We start from the raw sequence: 23,915 nt of genomic DNA on the forward strand, positions 1-23,915 counted from the left end.
CCTCGGTATGGTACAGTCCATTCACCCCGCTCGGTGTGGTACGGTCCATTAACCCCCGCTCGGTATGGTACAGTCCATTCACCCCGCTCAGAATGGTACAGTCCATTAACCCCGCTCCGTAAGGTACAGTCCATTACCCTCGCTCGGTATGGTACAGTCCATTACCCCCACTCGGTATGGTACAGTCCATTCACCCCCACTCGGTATGGTACAGTCCATTCACCCCGCTCCGTAAGGTACAGTCCATTACCCCCCCCCGCTCGGTCTGGTACAGTCCATTACACCTGCTCGGTATGGTACAGTCCATTACCCCCGCTCGGTATGGTACAGTCCATTCATCCCAGCTCGGTGTGGTACAGTCCATTACCCCCGCTCGGTATGGTACAGTCCATTAACTCCGCTCCGTAAGGTACAGTCCATTCACCCCCGCTCGGTATGGTACAGTCCATTAACCCCGCTCTGTAAGGTACAGTCCATTCACCCCCGCTCGGTATGGTACAGTCCATTACCCCGCTCGGTATGGTACAGTCCATTCACCCCGCTCGGTATGGTACAGTCCATTACCCCGCTCGGTATGGTACAGACCATTACCCCGCTCGGTATGGTACAGTCCATTCACCCCGCTCGGTATGGTACAGACCATTACCCCGCTCAGTATGGTACAGTCCATTCACCCCGCTCGGTATGGTACAGTCCATTCACCCCGCTCGGTATGGTACAGACCATTACCCCGCTCGGTATGGTACAGACCATTACCCCGCTCGGTATGGTACAGTCCATTCACCCCGCTCGGTATGGTACAGTCCATTCACCCCGCTCGCTATGGTACAGTCCATTCACCCCGCTCGGTATGGTACAGTCCATTCACCCTGCTCGGTATGGTGCAGTCCATTCACCCCGACCCCGTAAGGTACAGTCCATTACCCCCGCTCGGTATGGTACAGTCCATTCACCCTGCTCGGTGTGGTACAGTCCATTACCCCCCCGCTCGGTGTGGTTCAGTCCATTACCCCCACTCGGTATGGTACCGTCCATTAACCCCGCTCGGTATGGTACAGTCCATTCATCCCGCTCGGTATGGTACCGTCCATTACCCCCGCTCGGTGTGGTTCAGTCCATTACCCCCGCTCGGTATGGTACCGTCCATTAACCCCGCTCGGTATGGTACCGTCCATTACCCCCGCTCGGTATGGTACAGTCCATTCACCCCCGCTCGGTATGGTACAGTCCATTCTCCCCGCTCGGTATGGTACAGTCCATTCTCCCCCACTTGGTATGGTACAGTCCATTCACCCCGCTCGGTATGGTACAGTCCATTCACCCCGCTCGGTATGGTACAGTCCATTACCCCCGCTCGGTATGGTACAGTCCATTCTCCCCGCTCGGTATGGTACAGTCCATTCTCCCCCACTTGGTATGGTACAGTCCATTCACCCCGCTCGGTATGGTACAGTCCATTACCCCCGCTCGGTATGGTACAGTCCATTCACCCCCGCTCGGTATGGTACAGTCCATTCACCCCCGCTCGGTATGGTACAGTCCATTCTCCCCGCTCGGTATGGTACAGTCCATTCTCCCCCACTTGGTATGGTACAGTCCATTCACCCCGCTCGGTATGGTACAGTCCATTCACCCCGCTCGGTATGGTACAGTCCATTACCCCCGCTCGGTATGGTACAGTCCATTCTCCCCGCTCGGTATGGTACAGTCCATTCTCCCCCACTTGGTATGGTACAGTCCATTCACCCCGCTCGTTATGGTACAGTCCATTCACCCCGCTCGGTATGGTACAGTCCATTACCCCCGCTCGGTATGGTACAGTCCATTACCCTGCTCGGTCTGGTACAGTCCATTCACCCCCGCTCGGTATGGTACAGTCCATTACCCCCGCTCGGTATGGTACAGTCCATTCAACCCCGCTCGGTATGGTACAGTCCATTACCCCCGCCCCCCCCCCCCCGCGCGACTAACTGGAATCAGGTGGTTTCTGGCTCTGCGTGTGTGGAATGTGGAATACCGATCCTTCCCCGGGAGTGTCAGCATTTTCTCTGTCAATGCTCCGGATATTATTCTGCTGAAGAGATCAACCTTCCTGTCACGTCTAATCGTTGCTCAGTAAGGCCCGGTTGTGGTCATTCAGAGTTCAATTGTTCTGACAGAGATGGCATAACCGCTGTTCCTTGTGGCACACCAGGTATTAATCCCCCCTTGAGGTGGGGGGGGGGTGCATCTGGTAACGTGCACGCTCTAAAGAGCACCCACTGTTGCTCCAATAACCTATGCTGGGGTCAGTCAGAGATCAATTGCACCACCGACAGAACAGCGTGCTTTGAAACTTTGCACCAAGGTTGCAGACTGAGATTGGGAGGGAGCGGGAGAAAGGAGGGAGCGGGAGCAGCAGGCAGTAAACCTTCCGCACGGGGAAAATGTTGCTGCTACATTGTGGGGAGGAGGGGGCGGTGTTTTCCGGCTGCAAGATGGAATCACTGTTCAGTGAGCGCTGTGGGAGTCAGTGGGAAGGTTTACAGATTTCGGGATTTTGGATTTTAAGGATGATAGTCGGCTCTAATCTTGCTTTCCTCCACAGGCCTCCGACTTTTACGTTGAAATGAAATGGGAATTCACAAGCTGGGGTGAGTGTCAATAATCCGATCAACTCAGATTCACAGCAAACAACGTGAAGACCTGGAACATAGAACATTCCAGCGCAGTACAGGCCCTTCGGCCCCTCGATGTTGCGTCGACCTGTGAAACCACTCTAAAGCCCATCTACACTATTCCCTTATCGTCCATATGTCTATCCAATGACCATTTGAATGCCCTTAGTGTTGGCGAGTCCACTACTGTTGCAGGCAGGGCATTCCACGCCCTTACTACTCTCTGAGTAAAGAACCTACCTCTGACATCTGTCCTATATCTATCTCCCCTCAATTTAAAGCGATGTCCCCTCGTGCTAGACATCACCATCCGAGGAAAAAGGCTCTCACTGTCCACCCTATCCAATCCTCTGATCATCTTGTATGCCTCAATTAAGTCACCTCTTAACCTTCTCTCTAACGAAAACAGCCTCAAGTCCCTCAGCCTTTCCTCATAAGATCTTCCCTCCATACCAGGCAACATTCTGGTAAATCTCCTCTGCACCCTTTCCAATGCTTCCACATCCTTCCTATAATGCGGCGACCAGAATTTCACGCAATACTCGAAATGCGGCCGCACCACAGTTTTGTACAGCTGCAACATGACCTCATGGCTCAGAAACTCAATCCCTTTACCAATAAAAGCTAACACACCGTACGCCTTCTTAACGACCCTCTCAACCTGGGTGGCAACTTTCAGGGATCTATGTACATGGACACCGAGATCTCTCTGCTCATCCACACTGCCAAGAATCTTACCATTAGCCCAGTACTCAGTCTTCCTGTTATTCCTTCCAAAATGAATCACCTCACACTTTTCTGCATTAAATTCCATTTGCCACCTCTCAGCCCAGCGCTGCAGCTTATCTATGTCCCTCTGTAACTTGTAACATCCTTCCGCACTGTCCACAACTCCACCGACTTTAGTGTCATCTGCAAATTTACTCACCCATCCTTCTACACCCTCCTCCAGGTCATTTATAAAAATGACAAACAGCAGTGGCCCCAAAACAGATCCTTGTGGTACACCACTAGTGACTGGACTCCAGTCTGAACATTTCCCATCAACCACCACCCTTTGTCTTCTTCCAGCTAGCCAATTTCTGATCCAAACTGCTAAATCTTCCTGAATCCCATGCTTACGTATTTTCTGCAGTAGCCTACCGTGGGGAACCTTATCAAACGCTTTACTGAAATCCATATACACCACATCAACTGCTTTACCCTCATCCACCTGTTTGGTCACCTTCTCAAAGAACTCTATAAGGTTTGTGAGGCACGACCTACCCTTCACAAAACCGTGTTGACTATCTCTAATCAAATTATTCCTTTCCAGATGATTATACATCCTATCTCTTATAAACCTTTCCAAGACTTTGCCCACAACAGAAGTAAGGCTCACTGGTCTATAGTTACCGGGGTTGTCTCTACTCCCCTTCTTGAACAAGGGGACAACATTTGCTATCCTCCAGTCTTCTGGCACATTCCTGTAGACAAAGATGACTTAAAGATCAAAGGCTCAGCAATCTCCTCCCTAGCTTCCCAGAGAATCCTAGGATAAATCCCATCCGGCCCAGGGGACTTATCTATTTTCCCACTTTCCAGAATTGCTAACACCTCCTCTTTATGAACCTCAAGCCCTTCTAGTCTAGTAGCCTGAATCTCAGTATTCTCCTCGACAACATTGTCTTTTTCCTGTGTGAATACTGATGAAAAATATTCATTTAGCACCTCTCCTATCTCCTCAGACTCCACGCACAACTTCCCACTACTGTCCTTGACTGGCCCTACTCTTACCCGAGTCATTCTTTTATTCCTGACATATCTATAGAAAGCTTTAGGGTTATCCTTGATCCTACCTGCCAAAGACCTCTCATGTCCCCTCCTGGCTCTTCTTAGCTCTCTCTTTAGATCCTTCCTAGCTAACTTGTAACTCTCGAGCGCCCTAACTGAACCTTCATGTCTCATCTTTCCATAAGTCTCCTTCTTCCGCTTGACAAGTGTTTTGACTGCTTTAGTAAACCACGGTTCCCTCGCTCGACCACTTCCTCCCTGCCTGACAGGTACATACTTATCAATCACACGCAGTAGCTGTTCCTCGAACAAGCTCCACATTTCCATTGTGCCCATCCCCTGCAGTTTTCCTCTCCATCCGATGCATCCTAAGTCTTGCCTCATCGCATCATAATTGCCTTTCCCCCAGATATAACTCTTGCCCTGCAGTATATACTAAAGTATTCCATCACTAAAGTAAACGTAATCGAATTGTGGTCACTATCACCAAAAGTGCTCACCTACCTCCAAATCTAACACCTGTCCTGGTTCATTACCCAGTACCAAATCCAATATGGCCTCGCCTCTCGTTCGCCTATCTGCATACTGTATCAGGAAACCCTCCTGCACACATTGGACAAAAACAGACCCATCTCAAGTTCTCAAACTATAGCGTTTCCAGTCAATATTTGGAAAGTTAAAGTCCCCCATAACAACTACCCTGTTGCTTTCGCTCCTATCCAGAATCATCTTTGCAATCCTTTCCTCTACATCTCTGGAACTTTTCGGAGGTCTATAGAAAACCCCTAACAGGGTGACCTCTCCTTTCCTGTTTCTAACCTCAGCCCATACTGCCTCAGTAGACGAGTCCTCAAAGAACAAAGAACAAAGAAATGTACAGCACAGGAACAGGCCCTTCGGCCCTCCAAGCCCGTGCCGACCATACTGCCCGACTAAACTACAATCTTCTACACTTCCTGGGTCCGTATCCTTCTATTCCCATCCTATTCATATATTTGTCAAGATGCCCCTTCAATGTCCCTATCGTCCCTGCTTCCACTACCTCCTCCGGTAGTGAGTTCCAGGCACCCACTACCCTCTGCGTAAAAAACTTGCCTCGTACATCTACTCTAAACTTTGCCCCTCTCACCTTAAACCTATGCCCCCTAGTAATTGACCCCTCTACCCTGGGGAAAAGCCTCTGACTATCCACTCTGTCTATGCCCCTCATAATTTTGTATACCTCTATCAGGTCGCCCCTCAACCTCCTTCGTTCCAGTGAGAACAAACCGAGTTTATTCAATCGCTCCTCATAGCTTATGCCCTCCATACCAGGCAACATTCTGGTAAATCTCTTCTGCACCCTCTCTAAAGCCTCCACATCCTTCTGGTAGTGTGGCGACCAGAATTGAACACTATACTCCAAGTGTGGTCTAACTAAGGTTCTATACAGCTGCAACATGACTTGCCAATTCTTATACTCAATGCCCCGGCCAATGAAGGCAAGCATGCCGTATGCCTTCTTGACTACCTTCTCCACCTGTGTAGCCCCTTTCAGTGATCTGTGGACCTGTACTCCTAGATCTCTTTGACTTTCAATACTCTTGAGGGTTCTACCATTCACTGTATATTCCCTACCTGCATTAGCCCTTCCAAAATGCATTACCTCACATTTGTCCAGGTTAAACTCCATCTGCCATCTCTCCGCCCAAGTCTCCAGACAATCTAAATCCTGCTGTATCCTCAGACAGTCCTCATCGCTATCCGCAATTCCACCAACCTTTGTGTCGTCTGCAAACTTACTAATCAGACCAGTTACATTTTCCTCCAAATCATTTATATATACTACAAAGAGCAAAGGTCCCAGCACTGATCCCTGTGGAACACCACTGGTCACAGCCCTCCAATTAGAAAAGCATCCCTCCATTGCTACCCTCTGCCTTCTATGGCCTAGCCAGTTCTGTATCCACCTTGCCAGTTCACCCCTGATCCCGTGTGACTTCATCAAACGTCCTTTCAGCCACCGTAATACTGTCCTTGACTAACAATGCCACCCCTCCCCCTCTTTTACCACCTTCCCTGAGCTTACTGAAATATCTAAACCCCGGCACCTGCAACAACCATTCCTGTCCCTGCTCTATCCATGTCTCCGAAATGGCCACAACATCGAAGTCCCAGGTACCAACTCATGCCGCAAGTTCACCCACCTTATTCCGGATGCTCCTGGCATTGAAGAAGACACACTTTAAATCACCTTCCTGCCTGCCGGTACACTCCTGCAACTTTAAAACCTTACTCATGACCTCACTACTCTCAACGTCCTGTATACTGGAGCTACAATTCAGGTTCCCAAGCCCCTGCTGAACTAGTTTTAAACCATCCCGCAGAGCATTAGCAAATTTCCCCCCCCCAGGGTATTGGTACCCCTCTGGTCCAGGTGTAGACCATCCCGTTTGTGGAAGTCCCACCGACCCCAGAATGAGCCCCAATTATCCAGAAATCTGAAACCCTCCCTCCTGCACCATCTCTGTCGCCACGTGTTCAACTCCTCTCTCTCCCTATTCCGCGTCTCGCTAGCACGTGGCACGGATAACAACCCAGAGTTAATAACTCTGGTTGTCCTAGATCTAAGTTTCCACCCTAGCTCCCTGAATTCCAGCCTTACATCCCCCTCCCTTTTCCTACCTATGTCGTTGGTACCTATGTGGACCACGACTTGGGGCTGCTCCCCCTCCCCCTTAAGCATCCCAAAAGCACGATCCGAGACATCACGGACCCTGGCACCTGGGAGGCAACACACCAACCGCGAGTCTCTCTCGTTCCCACAGAATCTCCTATCTATCTCCGAACTATAGAGTCCCCAATTACTAATGCTCTACTCCTCTCCCCCCTTCCCTTCTGAGCAACAGGGATAGACTCTGTGCCAGAGACCTGCACCCCATGGCTTACCCCTGGTAAGTCCCCCCCAACAAGTATCCAAAGCGGTATACTTGTTACTCAGGGGAACGACCGCAGGGGATCCCTGTACTGACTGCTTCCTCCCAGCCCCTCTTACCATCACCCATCTCTCTCTGTCTCTCTCTCTCTCTGTCTCTCTCTGTCTCTCGCTCTCTCTGTCTCTCCTTCTGTCTCTCCTTCTGTCTCTCTGTCTCTCTCTCTGTCTCCCTATCTCTGTCTCTCTCTATCTCTCTCTCTCTGTCTCTCCTTCTGTCTCTCTCTCTCTGTCTCTCCTTCTGTCTCTCTGTCTCTCTCTGTCTCCCTCTCTCTCTGTCTCTGTCTCTCTCTGTCTTCCCTCTCTCTCTCTCTCTCTCTGTCACTGTCTCTCTGTCTGTCCCTCTCTGTCTCTCCCTCTCTGTGTGTCTCTCTCTCTGTCTCTCTCTATCTCTCTCTCTCTGTCTCTCCTTCTGTCTCCCTCTCTCTCTGTCTCTCTTTCTGTCTCTCTGTCTCTCTCTGTCTCCCTCTCTCTCTGTCTCTGTCTCTCTCTGTCTTCCCTCTCTCTCTCTCTCTCTCTCTGTCACTGTCTCTCTGTCTGTCCCTCTCTGTCTCTCCCTCTCTGTGTGTCTCTCTCTCTGTGTCTCTCTCTGTCTCCCTCTCTCTCTCTGTCTCTGTCTCTCTCTCTGTCTCTGTCTCTCTCTCTGTCTCTCTCTGTCACTGTCTCTCTGTCTGTCCCTCTCTGTCTCTCCCTCTCTCTCTGTCTCTGTCTCTCTCTCCCTCTCTGTCTCTCTCTCTCTCTGTCTCTCTCTCTCTCCAGCTCTCTCTCTCTCACCCACTCTCTCTCTCTTCGTCTATCTCTCTCTCGGCCGTTCCCTCTCTCTCTCTTTCTCTGTCTCTGTCTCGCTCGTTTTTTCTCTCTCGATCTCGCTGTTCTCTCTCTCCCTCTCGCTCGTTCTCTCTCGCTGGTTCGCACTCAATCTCTCTCTCTCTGTTACAGTTCCCCTTGTCTCCAAGATCTGCCCAAGTGACGTTTATCGAGTGTGGAAAAGTGGAGCCAATCTCCGTGTCGACACAACGTTACTGGGCTTCGAACACATGACATGGCAGCGAGGGAAACGCTCCTACATCTTCAAGGGCGAAGGTGAGGGGTGAAAGGCCATGAGTGATTTGGTGCAACTGAAGACGCTGCAGCGGAAGGATTTCTCCCACTTTACACCCACTGTCCCCATCAAACACTGTCCACATCAAACACTGTCCACATCAAACACTGTCCACATCAAACACTGTCCCCATCAAACACAGTCCCCATCAAACACTGTCCCCATCAAACACTGTCCCCATCAAACACTGTCCCCATCAAACACTGTCCACATCAAACACTGGCCCCATCAAACACTGGCCCCATCAAACACTGTCCCCATCAAACACTGTCCCCATCAAACACTGTCCACATCAAACACTGTCCACATCAAACACTGTCCCCATCAAACACTGTCCCCATCAAACACTGTCCACATCAAACACTGTCCCCATCAAACACTGTCCACATCAAACACTGTCCCCATCAAACACTGTCCCCATCAAACACTGTCCCCATCAAACACTGTCCACATCAAACTCTGTCCACATCAAACACTGTCCACATCAAACACTGTCCACATCAAACACCCTTTACACTGTCCCCATCAAACACCCTCTACACTGTCCCCATCAAACACTGTCCACATCAAACACTGTCCACATCAAACACTGTCCCCATCAAACACTGTCCCCATCATCCCCATCAAACACTGTCCACATCAAACACTGTCCACATCAAACACTGTCCCTATCATCCCCATCAAACACTGTCCCCATCAAACACTGTCCCCATCAAACACTGTCCCCATCAAACACTGTCCACATCAAACACTGTCCACATCAAACACTGTCCCCATCAAACACTGTCCCCATCATCCCCATTAAACACTGTCCCCATCAAACACTGTCCCCATCAAACACTGTCCCCATCAAACACTGTCCCCATCAAACACTGTCCCCATCAAACACTGTCCCCATCAAACACTGTCCCCATCAAACACTGTCCCCCATCATCCCCATTAAACACTGTCCCCATCAAACACTGTCCCCATCAAACACTGTCCCCATCAAACACTGTCCCCATCAAACACTGTCCCCATCAAACACTGTCCCCATCAAACACTGTCCACATCAAACACTGTCCCCATCAAACACTGTCCCCATCAAACACTGTCCACATCAAACACTGTCCCTATCAAACACTGTCCCCATCAAACACTGTCCCCATCAAACACTCCCTCCACACTGTCCCCATCAAACACCCTCTACACTGTCCCCTTCAAACACTGTCCCCTTCAAACACTGTACACATCAAACACTGTCCACATCAAACACTGTCCCCATCAAACACTGTCCCCATCAAACACTGTCCCCATCAAACACTGTCCCCATCAAACACTGTCCCCATCAAACACTGTCCCCATCAAACACTGTCCCCATCAAACACTGTCCCCATCAATCACTCCCTCGACACTGTCCCCATCAAACACTGTCCCCATCAAACACTCCCTCCACACTGTCCCCATCAAACACCCTCTACACTGTCCCCTTCAAACACTGTCCCCTTCAAACACTGTACACATCAAACACTGTCCACATCAAACACTGTCCCCATCAAACACTGTCCCCATCAAACACTGTCCCCATCAAACACTGTCCCCATCAAACACTGTCCCCATCAAACACTGTCCCCATCAAACACTGTCCCCATCAAACACTGTCCCCATCAATCACTCCCTCGACACTGTCCCCATCAAACACCCTCCGCACTGTCCCCATCAAACAATGTCCACATCAAACACTGTCCACATCAAACACTGTCCCCATCAAACACTGTCCCCATCAAACACTATCCCCATCAAACACTGTCCCCATCAAACACTCCCGCCACATTGTCCACATCAAACACTGTCCCCATCAAACACTGTCCACATCAAACACTGTCCCCATCAAACACTGTCCCCATCAAACACTGTCCCCATCAAACACTGTCCCTATCAAACCCCCTCTACACTGTCCCATCAAACACTCTCCACACTGTCCCCATCAAATACCCTCTACACTGTCCCCATCAAACACCCTCCACACTGTCCCCATCAAACACCCTTCACACTGTCCCCATCAAACACCCTCCACACGGTCCCCATCAAACACCCTCCACTCTGTCCCCATCAAACACCCTCCACACTGTCCCCACCAAACACCCTCTACACTGTCCCCATCAAACACCCTCTACACTGTCCCCATCAAACACCCGCTACACTGTCCCCATAAAACACCCTCTACACTGTCCCCATCAAACACCCTCCACACTGTCTCCATCAAACACCCTCGACACTGTCCCCATCAATCACCCTCCACACTGTCCCCATCAAACACCCTCCACACTGTCCCCATCAAACACCCTCCACACTGTCCCCACCAAACACCCTCTACACTGTCCCCATCAAACACCCTCTACACTGTCCCCATCAAACACTCTCCACACTGTCCCCATCAAACACCCTCTACACTGTCCCCATCAAACACCCTCCACACTGTCCCCATCATACACCCTCCACACTGTCCCCATCAAACACCCTCCGCACTGTCCCCATCAAACACCCTCCACACTGTCCCCATCAAACACCCTCCACACTGTCCCCATCAAACACCCGCCACACTGTCCCCATCAAACACCCTCCACACTGTCCCCATCAAACACCCTCCACACTGTCCCCATCAAACACTCTCCACACTGTCCCCATCAATCACCCTCCACACTGTCCCCATCAATCACCCTCCACACTGTTCCCATCAAACACCCGCCACACTGTCCCCATCAAACACCCTCCGCACTGTCCCCATCAAACACCCGCCACACTGTCCCCATCAAACACCCTCCACACTGTCCCCATCAATCACCCTCCACACTGTCCCCATCAAACACCCTCCACACTGTCCCCATCAATCACCCTCCACACTGTTCCCATCAAACACCCGCCACACTGGCCCATCAAACACCCTCCACACTGTCCCCATCAACCACCCTCCACACTGTCCCCATCAAACACCCTCTACACTGTCCCCATCAAACACCCCCTAAACTGTCCCCATCAAACACCCTCCGCACTGTCCCCATCAAACACCCTCCACACTGTCCCCATCAAACACCCGCTACACTGTCCCCATCAAACACCCTCCACACTGTCCCCATCAAACACCCTCTACACTGTCCCCATCAAACACCCTCTACACTGTCCCCATCAAACACTGTCCCCATCAAACACTGTCCCCATCAAACCCCCTCTACACTGTGCCATCAAACACTCTCCACACTGTCCCCATCAAATACCCTCTACACTGTCCCCATCAAACACCCTTCACACTGTCCCCATCAAACACCCGCCACACTGTCCCCATCAAACACCCTCCGCACTGTCCCCATCAAACACCCGCCACACTGTCCCCATCAAACACCCTCCACACTGTCCCCATCAATCACCCTCCACACTGTCCCCATCAAACACCCTCCACACTGTCCCCATCAATCACCCTCCACACTGTTCCCATCAAACACCCGCCACACTGGCCCATCAAACACCCTCCACACTGTCCCCATCAACCACCCTCCACACTGTCCCCATCAAACACCCTCTACACTGTCCCCATCAAACACCCCCTAAACTGTCCCCATCAAACACCCTCCGCACTGTCCCCATCAAACACCCTCCACACTGTCCCCATCAAACACCCGCTACACTGTCCCCATCAAACACCCTCCACACTGTCCCCATCAAACACCCTCTACACTGTCCCCATCAAACACCCTCTACACTGTCCCCATCAAACACTGTCCCCATCAAACACTGTCCCCATCAAACCCCCTCTACACTGTGCCATCAAACACTCTCCACACTGTCCCCATCAAATACCCTCTACACTGTCCCCATCAAACACCCTTCACACTGTCCCCATCAAACACCCTCCGCACTGTCCCCATCAAACACTCTCTACACTGTCCCCATCAAACACCCTCCACACTGTCCCCATCATACACCCTCCACACTGTCCCCATCAAACACCCTCCGCACTGTCCCCATCAAACACCCTCCACACTGTCCCCATCAAACACCCTCCACACTGTCCCCATCAAACACCCGCCACACTGTCCCCATCAAACACCCTCCACACTGTCCCCATCAAACACCCGCCACACTGTCCCCATCAAACACCCTCCGCACTGTCCCCATCAAACACCCTCCGCACTGTCCCCATCAAACACTGTCCCCATCAAACACTGTCCCCATCAAACACTGTCCCCCATCATCCCCATTAAACACTGTCCCCATCAAACACTGTCCCCATCAAACACTGTCCCCATCAAACACTGTCCCCATCAAACACTGTCCCCATCAAACACTGTCCCCATCAAACACTGTCCCCATCAAACACTGTCCACATCAAACACTGTCCACATCAAACACTGTCCCCATCAAACACTGTCCCCATCAAACACTGTCCACATCAAACACTGTCCCTATCAAACACTGTCCCCATCAAACACTGTCCCCATCAAACACTCCCTCCACACTGTCCCCATCAAACACCATCTACACTGTCCCCTTCAAACACTGTACACATCAAACACTGTCCACATCAAACACTGTCCACATCAAACACTGTCCCCATCAAACACTGTCCCCATCAAACACTGTCCCCATCAAACACTGTCCCCATCAAACACTGTCCCCATCAAACACTGTCCCCATCAAACACTGTCCCCATCAAACACTGTCCCCATCAAACACTGTCCCCATCAATCACTCCCTCGACACTGTCCCCATCAAACACTGTCCCCATCAAACACTCCCTCCACACTGTCCCCATCAAACACCCTCTACACTGTCCCCTTCAAACACTGTCCCCTTCAAACACTGTACACATCAAACACTGTCCACATCAAACACTGTCCCCATCAAACACTGTCCCCATCAAACACTGTCCCCATCAAACACTGTCCCCATCAAACACTGTCCCCATCAAACACTGTCCCCATCAAACACTGTCCCCATCAATCACTCCCTCGACACTGTCCCCATCAAACACCCTCCGCACTGTCCCCATCAAACAATGTCCACATCAAACACTGTCCACATCAAACACTGTCCCCATCAAACACTGTCCCCATCAAACACTATCCCCATCAAACACTGTCCCCATCAAACACTCCCGCCACATTGTCCACATCAAACACTGTCCCCATCAAACACTGTCCACATCAAACACTGTCCCCATCAAACACTGTCCCCATCAAACACTGTCCCCATCAAACACTGTCCCCATCAAACACTGTCCCTATCAAACCCCCTCTACACTGTCCCATCAAACACTCTCCACACTGTCCCCATCAAATACCCTCTACACTGTCCCCATCAAACACCCTCCACACTGTCCCCATCAAACACCCTTCACACTGTCCCCATCAAACACCCTCCAAACGGTCCCCATCAAACACCCTCCACTCTGTCCCCATCAAACACCCTCCACACTGTCCCCACCAAACACCCTCTACACTGTCCCCATCAAACACCCTCTACACTGTCCCCATCAAACACCCGCTACACTGTCCCCATAAAACACCCTCTACACTGTCCCCATCAAACACCCTCCACACTGTCTCCATCAAACACCCTCGACACTGTCCCCATCAATCACCCTCCACACTGTCCCCATCAAACACCCTCCACACTGTCCCCATCAAACACCCTCCACACTGTCCCCACCAAACACCCTCTACACTGTCCCCATCAAACACCCTCTACACTGTCCCCATCAAACACTCTCCACACTGTCCCCATCAAACACCCTCTACACTGTCCCCATCAAACACCCTCCACACTGTCCCCATCATACACCCTCCACACTGTCCCCATCAAACACCCTCCGCACTGTCCCCATCAAACACCCTCCACACTGTCCCCATCAAACACCCTCCACACTGTCCCCATCAAACACCCGCCACACTGTCCCCATCAAACACCCTCCACACTGTCCCCATCAAACACCCGCCACACTGTCCCCATCAAACACCCTCCACACTGTCCCCATCAAACACCCTCCACGCTGTCCCCATCAAACACCCTCCGCACTGTCCCCATCAAACACCCTCCACACTGTCCCCATCAAACACTCTCCACACTGTCCCCATCAATCACCCTCCACACTGTCCCCATCAATCACCCTCCACACTGTTCCCATCAAACACCCGCCACACTGTCCCCATCAAACACCCTCCGCACTGTCCCCATCAAACACCCGCCACACTGTCCCCATCAAACACCCTCCACACTGTCCCCATCAATCACCCTCCACACTGTCCCCATCAAACACCCTCCACACTGTCCCCATCAATCACCCTCCACACTGTTCCCATCAAACACCCGCCACACTGTCCCCATCAAACACCCTCCACACTGTCCCCATCAACCACCCTCCACACTGTCCCCATCAAACACCCTCTACACTGTCCCCATCAAACACCCCCTAAACTGTCCCCATCAAACACCCTCCGCACTGTCCCCATCAAACACCCTCCACACTGTCCCCATCAAACACCCTCTACACTGTCCCCATCAAACACCCTCCACACTGTCCCCATCAAACACCCTCTACACTGTCCCCATCAAACACCCTCCACACTGTCCCCATCAAACACCCTCTACACTGTCCCCATCAAACACTCTCCACACTGTCCCCATCAAATACCCTCTACACTGTCCCCATCAAACACCCTTCACACTGTCCCCATCAAACACCCTCCGCACTGTCCCCATCAAACACTCTCTACACTGTCCCCATCAAACACCCTCCACACTGTCCCCATCATACACCCTCCACACTGTCCCCATCAAACACCCTCCGCACTGTCCCCATCAAACACCCTCCACACTGTCCCCATCAAACACCCTCCACACTGTCCCCATCAAACACCCGCCACACTGTCCCCATCAAACACCCTCCACACTGTCCCCATCAAACACCCGCCACACTGTCCCCATCAAACACCCTCCACACTGTCCCCATCAAACACCCTCCGCACTGTCCCCATCAAACACCCGCCACACTGTCCCCATCAAACACCCTCCACACTGTCCCCATCAATCACCCTCCACACTGTCCCCATCAATCACCCTCCACACTGTTCCCATCAAACACCCTCCACACTGTTCCCATCAAACACCCGCCACACTGTCCCCATCAAACACCCTCCACACTGTCCCCATCAAACACCCGCCACACTGTCCCCATCAAACACCCTCCACACTGTCCCCATCAAACACCCTCCACGCTGTCCCCATCAAACACCCTCCGCACTGTCCCCATCAAACACCCTCCACACTGTCCCCATCAAACACTCTCCACACTGTCCCCATCAATCACCCTCCACACTGTCCCCATCAATCACCCTCCACACTGTTCCCATCAAACACCCGCCACACTGTCCCCATCAAACACCCTCCGCACTGTCCCCATCAAACACCCGCCACACTGTCCCCATCAAACACCCTCCACACTGTCCCCATCAATCACCCTCCACACTGTCCCCATCAAACACCCTCCACACTGTCCCCATCAATCACCCTCCACACTGTTCCCATCAAACACCCGCCACACTGTCCCCATCAAACACCCTCCACACTGTCCCCATCAACCACCCTCCACACTGTCCCCATCAAACACCCTCTACACTGTCCCCATCAAACACCCCCTAAACTGTCCCCATCAAACACCCTCCGCACTGTCCCCATCAAACACCCTCCACACTGTCCCCATCAAACACCCTCTACACTGTCCCCATCAAACACCCTCCACACTGTCCCCATCAAACACCCTCTACACTGTCCCCATCAAACACCCTCCACACTGTCCCCATCAAACACCCTCTACACTGTCCCCATCAAACACTCTCCACACTGTCCCCATCAAATACCCTCTACACTGTCCCCATCAAACACCCTTCACACTGTCCCCATCAAACACACTCTACACTGTCCCCATCAAACACCCTCCGCACTGTCCCCATCAAACACTCTCTACACTGTCCCCATCAAACACCCTCCACACTGTCCCCATCATACACCCTCCACACTGTCCCCATCAAACACCCTCTACACTGTCCCCATCAAACACCCTCCGCACTGTCCCCATCAAACACTCTCTACACTGTCCCCATCAAACACCCTCCACACTGTCCCCATCATACACCCTCCACACTGTCCCCATCAAACACCCTCCGCACTGTCCCCATCAAACACCCTCCACACTGTCCCCATCAAACACCCTCCACACTGTCCCCATCAAACACCCGCCACACTGTCCCCATCAAACACCCTCCACACTGTCCCCATCAAACACCCGCCACACTGTCCCCATCAAACACCCTCCACACTGTCCCCATCAAACACCCTCCGCACTGTCCCCATCAAACACCCGCCACACTGTCCCCATCAAACACCCTCCACACTGTCCCCATCAATCACCCTCCACACTGTCCCCATCAAACACCCTCCACACTGTCCCCATCAAACACCCTCCGCACTGTCCCCATCAATCACCCTTCACACTGTCCCCATCAATCACCCTCCACACTGTTCCCATCAAACACCCTCCACACTGTTCCCATCAAACACCCGCCACACTGTCCCCATCAAACACCCTCCACACTGTCCCCATCAATCACCCTCCACACTGTCCCCATCAAACACCCTCCACACTGTCCCCATCAATCACCCTCCACACTGTCCCCATCAAACACCCTCCGCACTGTCCCCATCAAACACCCTCCACACTGTCCCCATCAAACACTCTCTACACTGTCCCCATCAAACACCCTCCGCACTGGGCGATGGTGAAGGGTGGAAGGTCATGAGCGATTTGCTGCAACTGAAGACGCTGCAGCGGAAGGATTTCTCCCACTTTACACCCACTGTCCCCATCAAACACTGTCCACATCAAACACTGTCCCCATCAAACACTGTCCCCATCAAACACTGTCCCCATCAAACACTGTCCCCATCAAACACTGTCCCCATCAAACACTGTCCCCATCAAACACTGTCCCCATCAAACACTGTCCCCATCAAACACTGTCCCCATCAAACACTGTCCCCATCAAACACTGTCCCCATCAAACACTGTCCCCATCAAACACTGTCCCCATCAAACACTGTCCCCATCAAACACTGTCCCCATCAAACACTGTCCCCATCAAACACTGTCCCCATCAAACACTGTCCCCATCAAACACTGTCCCCATCAAACACTGTCCCCATCAAACACTGTCCCCATCAAACACTGTCCCCATCAAACACTGTCCCCATCAAACACTGTCCCCATCAAACACTGTCCCCATCAAACACTGTCCACATCAAACACTGTCCACATCAAACACTGTCCACATCAAACACTGTCCCCATCAAACACTGTCCCCATCAAACACTGTCCCCATCAAACACTGTCCCCATCAAACACTGTCCCCATCAAACACTGTCCCCATCAAACACTGTCCCCTTCAAACACTGTCCCCTTCAAACACTGTCCCCTTCAAACACTGTCCCCTTCAAACACTGTCCCCTTCAAACACTGTCCCCTTCAAACACTGTCCCCTTCAAACACTGTCCCCTTCAAACACTGTCCCCATCAAACACTGTCCCCTTCAAACACTGTCCCCTTCAAACACTGTCCCCATCAAACACTGTCCCCATCAAACACTGTCCACATCAAACACTGTCCCCATCAAACACTCCCACCACACTGTCCCCATCAAACACCCTCTACACTGTCCCCATCAAACACTGTCCCCTTCAAACACTGTACACATCAAACACTGTCCCCATCAAACACTGTCCCCATCAAACACTGTCCCCATCAATCACTCCCTCCACACTGTCCCCATCAAACACCCTCCGCACTGTCCCCATCAAACACTGTCCCCGTCAAACACTGTCCCCGTCAAACACTGTCCCCGTCAAACACTGTCCCCGTCAAACACTGTCCCCGTCAAACACTGTCCCCATCAAACACTGTCCACATCAAACACTGTCCACATCAAACACTGTCCACATCAAACACTGTCCACATCAAACACTGTCCACATCAAACACCCTTTACACTGTCCCCATCAAACACCCTCTACACTGTCCCCATCAAACACTGTCCACATCAAACACTGTCCCCATCAAACACTGTCCCCATCAAACACTGTCCCCTTCAAACACTGTCCCCATCAAACACTGTCCCCATCAAACACTGTCCCCATCAAACACTGTCCCCTTCAAACACTGTCCCCATCAAACACTGTCCCCATCAAACACTGTCCACATCAAACACTGTCCCCATCAAACACTCCCACCACACTGTCCCCATCAAACACCCTCTACACTGTCCCCATCAAACATTGTCCCCTTCAAACACTGTACACATCAAACACTGTACACATCAAACACTGTCCCCATCAAACACTGTCCCCATCAAACACTGTCCCCATCAATCACTCCCTCCACACTGTCCCCATCAAACACCCTCCGCACTGTCCCCATCAAACACTGTCCCCGTCAAACACTGTCCCCGTCAAACACTGTCCCCATCAAACACTGTCCCCATCAAACACTGTCCCCATCAAACTCTGTCCACATCAAACACTGTCCACATCAAACACCCTTTACACTGTCCCCATCAAACACCCTCTACACTGTCCCCATCAAACACTGTCCACATCAAACACTGTCCCCATCAAACACTGTCCCCATCATCCCCATCAAACACTGTCCACATCAAACACTGTCCACATCAAACACTGTCCACATCAAACACTGTCCACATCAAACACTGTCCCCATCAAACACTGTCCCCATCAAACACTGTCCCCATCAAACACTGTCCACATCAAACACTGTCCACATCAAACACTGTCCCCATCAAACACTGTCCCCATCATCCCCATTAAACACTGTCCCCATCAAACACTGTCCCCATCAAACACTGTCCCCATCAAACACTGTCCCCATCAAACACTGTCCCCATCAAACACTGTCCCCATCAAACACTGTCCCCATCAAACACTGTCCCCATCAAACACTGTCCCCATCATCCCCATTAAACACTGTCCCCATTAAACACTGTCCCCATCAAACACTGTCCCCATCAAACACTGTCCCCATCAAACACTGTCCCCATCAAACACTGTCCCCATCAAACACTGTCCCCATCAAACACTGTCCCCATCAAACACTGTCCCCATCAAACACTGTCCCCATCAAACACTGTCCCCATCAAACACTGTCCCCATCAAACACTGTCCCCATCAAACACTGTCCCCATCAAACACTGTCCCCATCAAACACTGTCCCCATCAAACACTGTCCACATCAAACACTGTCCCTATCAAACACTGTCCCCATCAAACACTGTCCCCATCAAACACTGTCCCCATCAAACACTCCCTCCACACTGTCCCCATCAAACACCCTCTACACTGTCCCCTTCAAACACTGTCCCCTTCAAACACTGTACACATCAAACACTGTCCACATCAAACACTGTCCCCATCAAACACTGTCCCCATCAAACACTGTCCCCATTAAACACTGTCCCCATCAAACACTGTCCCCATCAATCACTCCCTCGACACTGTCCCCATCAAACACCCTCCGCACTGTCCCCATCAAACAATGTCCACATCAAACACTGTCCCCATCAAACACTGTCCCCATCAAACACTGTCCCCATCAAACACTGTCCCCATCAAACACTGTCCCCATCAAACACTATCCCCATCAAACACTGTCCCCATCAAACACTCCCTCCACATTGTCCACATCAAACACTGTCCCCATCAAACACTGTCCACATCAAACACTGTCCCCATCAAACACTGTCCCCATCAAACACTGTCCCCATCAAACACTGTCCCCATCAAACACTGTCCCCATCAAACCCCCTCTACACTGTCCCATCAAACACTCTCCACACTGTCCCCATCAAATACCCTCTACACTGTCCCCATCAAACACCCTCCACACTGTCCCCATCAAACACCCTTCACACTGTCCCCATCAAACACCCTCCACACGGTCCCCATCAAACACCCTCTACACTGTCCCATCAAACACCCTCCACACTGTCCCCATCAAACACCCTCTACACTGTCCCCATCAAACACCCTCTACACTGTCCCCATAAAACACCCTCTACACTGTCCCCATCAAACACCCTCCACACTGTCTCCATCAAACACCCTCTACACTGTCCCCATCAATCACCCTCCACACTGTCCCCATCAAACACCCTCCACACTGTCCCCATCAAACACCCTCCACACTGTCCCCACCAAACACCCTCTACACTGTCCCCATCAAACACCCTCTACACTGTCCCCATCAAACACTCCCACCACACTGTCCCCATCAAACACTGTCCCCATCAAACACTGTCCCCATCAAACACTGTCCCCATCAAACACTGTCCCCATCAAACACTGTCCCCATCAAACACTGTCCCCATCAAACACTGTCCCCATCAAACACCCTCTACAATGTCCCCATCAAACACTCTCCACACAGTCCCCATCAAACACCCTCCACACTGTCCCCACCAAACACTCTCCACTGTCCCCATCAAACACACTCCACACTGTCCCCATCAAACACCCTCCGCACTGTCCCCATTAAACACCCTCCACACTTTCCCCATCAAACACTCCCTCTACACTGTCCCCATCACACACCCTCCACACTGTGCCCATCAAACACCCTCTACACTGTCCCCATCAAACACCCTCTACACTGTCCCCATCAAACACCCACCACACTGTCCCCATCAAACACCCACCACACTGTCCCCATCAAACACCCTCCGCACTGTCCCCATCAAACACGCTCCACACTGTCCCCATCAAACACCCTCCCCACTGTCCCCATCAAACACCCTCCCCACTGTCCCCATCAAACACTCTCCACACTGTCCCCATCAAACACCCTCTACACTGTCCCCATCACACACCCTCTACAATGTCCCCGTCAAACACCCTCTACAATGTCCCCATCAAACACTCTTCACACTGTCCCCATCAAACACCCTCCACACTGTCCCCATCACACACCCTCTACACTGTCCCCATCAAACACCCTCCACACTGTCCCCATCAAACACCCCCCACACTGTCCCCATCAAACACCCTCCGCCCTGTCCCCATCAAACACCCACCACACTGTCCCCATCAAACACCCTCCGCACTGTCCCCATCAAACACCTTCCACACTGTCCCCATCAAACACTCTCCGCACTGTCCCCATCAAACACCCTCCGCACTGTCCCCATCAAACACCCTCCGCACTTTCCCCATCAAACATTCTCCGCACTGTCCCCATCAAACACCCTCCACACTGTCCCCATCAAACACTCTCCACACTGTCCCCATCAAACACCCTCCGCACTGTCCCCCTCAAACACTCTCCACACTGTCCCCATCAATCACCCTCCACACTGTCCCCATCAAACACCCTCCACACTGTCCCCATCAAACACCCTCCACACTGTCCCCACCAAACACCCTCTACACTGTCCCCATCAAACACCCTCTACACTGTCCCCATCAAACACTCCCACCACACTGTCCCCATCAAACACTGTCCCCATCAAACACTGTCCCCATCAAACACTGTCCCCATCAAACACTGTCCCCATCAAACACTGTCCCCATCAAACACTGTCCCCATCAAACACTGTCCCCATCAAACACTGTCCCCATCAAACACTGTCCCCATTAAACACTGTCCCCATCAAACACTGTCCCCATCACACAGCCTCTGCACTGTCCCCATCAAACACCCTCTACAATGTCCCCATCAAACACTCTCCACACAGTCCCCATCAAACACCCTCCACACTGTCCCCACCAAACACTCTCCACTGTCCCCATCAAACACACTCCACACTGTCCCCATCAAACACCCTCCGCACTGTCCCCATTAAACACCCTCCACACTTTCCCCATCAAACACTCCCTCTACACTGTCCCCATCACACACCCTCCACACTGTGCCCATCAAACACCCTCTACACTGTCCCCATCAAACACCCTCTACACTGTCCCCATCAAACACCCACCACACTGTCCCCATCAAACACCCACCACACTGTCCCCATCAAACACCCACCACACTGTCCCCATCAAACACCCTCCGCACTGTCCCCATCAAACACGCTCCACACTGTCCCCATCAAACACCCTCCCCACTGTCCCCATCAAACACCCTCCCCACTGTCCCCATCAAACACTCTCCACACTGTCCCCATCAAACACCCTCTACACTGTCCCCATCACACACCCTCTACACTGTCCCCATCAAACACTCTTCACACTGTCCCCATCAAACACCCTCCACACTGTCCCCATCACACACCCTCTACACTGTCCCCATCAAACACCCTCCACACTGTCCCCATCAAACACCCCCCACACTGTCCCCATCAAACACCCTCCGCCCTGTCCCCATCAAACACCCACCACACTGTCCCCATCAAACACCCTCCGCACTGTCCCCATCAAACACCTTCCACACTGTCCCCATCAAACACTCTCCGCACTGTCCCCATCAAACACCCTCCGCACTGTCCCCATCAAACACCCTCCGCACTTTCCCCATCAAACATTCTCCGCACTGTCCCCATCAAACACCCTCCACACTGTCCCCATCAAACACTCTCCACACTGTCCCCATCAAACACCCTCCGCACTGTCCCCCTCAAACACTCTCCACACTGTCCCCATCAAACACTCCCTCCACACTGTCCCCATCAAACACACTCTACACTGTCCCCATCAAACACTCTCCGCACTGTCCCCATCAAACACCCTCCACACTGTCCCCATCAAACACCCTCCACACTGTCCCCATCACACACCCTCCACACTGTCCCCATCAAACACCCTCTACACTGTCCCCATCAAACACCCTCCACACTGTCCCCATCAAACACCCTCTACACTGTCCCCATCAAACACCCTCCGCACTGTCCCCATCAAACACCCTCCACACTGTCCCCATCAAACACCCTCCGCACTGTCCCCATCAAACACTGTCCCCATCAAACACTGTCCCCATCAAACACTGTCCCCATCATCCCCATTAAACACTGTCCCCATCAAACACTGTCCCCATCAAACACTCCCTCCACACTGTCCCCATCAAACACTGTCCCAATCAAACACTGTCCACATCAAACACTCCCAGGACAGGTACAGCACGGGGTTAGATACAGAGTAAAGCTCCCTCTACACTGTCCCCATCAAACACTCCCAGGACAGGTACAGTACGGGGTTAGATACAGAGTAAAGCTCCCTCTACACTGTCCCCATCAAACACTCCCAGGACAGGTACAGCACGGGGTTAGAGACAGAGTAAAGCTCCCTCTGCACTGTCCCCATCAACACTCCCAGGACAGGTACAT

General features: G+C 52.0%; 1 protein-coding gene across 1 annotated transcript in view; it reads left to right on the forward strand.

The window, feature by feature from the left end:
- Window positions 1-2,582: 2,582 nt before the first annotated feature.
- Window positions 2,583-23,915, forward strand: part of LOC140406271 (ankyrin repeat domain-containing protein 13D-like) — a gene marked incomplete at its 3' end in the record, with an annotated part of 181,103 nt that continues 159,770 nt past the window's right edge. The window contains exons 1-2 of the mRNA XM_072494381.1: window positions 2,583-2,633; window positions 8,341-8,484. Of these exons, the coding sequence (XP_072350482.1) occupies window positions 2,609-2,633; window positions 8,341-8,484 (169 nt within the window). The remainder of the gene's footprint in view (window positions 2,634-8,340; window positions 8,485-23,915) is intronic.

This window comes from Scyliorhinus torazame, unplaced genomic scaffold (assembly GCF_047496885.1).
Source record: "Scyliorhinus torazame isolate Kashiwa2021f unplaced genomic scaffold, sScyTor2.1 scaffold_396, whole genome shotgun sequence".
In the NCBI taxonomy this organism is placed as follows: Eukaryota; Metazoa; Chordata; class Chondrichthyes; order Carcharhiniformes; family Scyliorhinidae; genus Scyliorhinus; species Scyliorhinus torazame.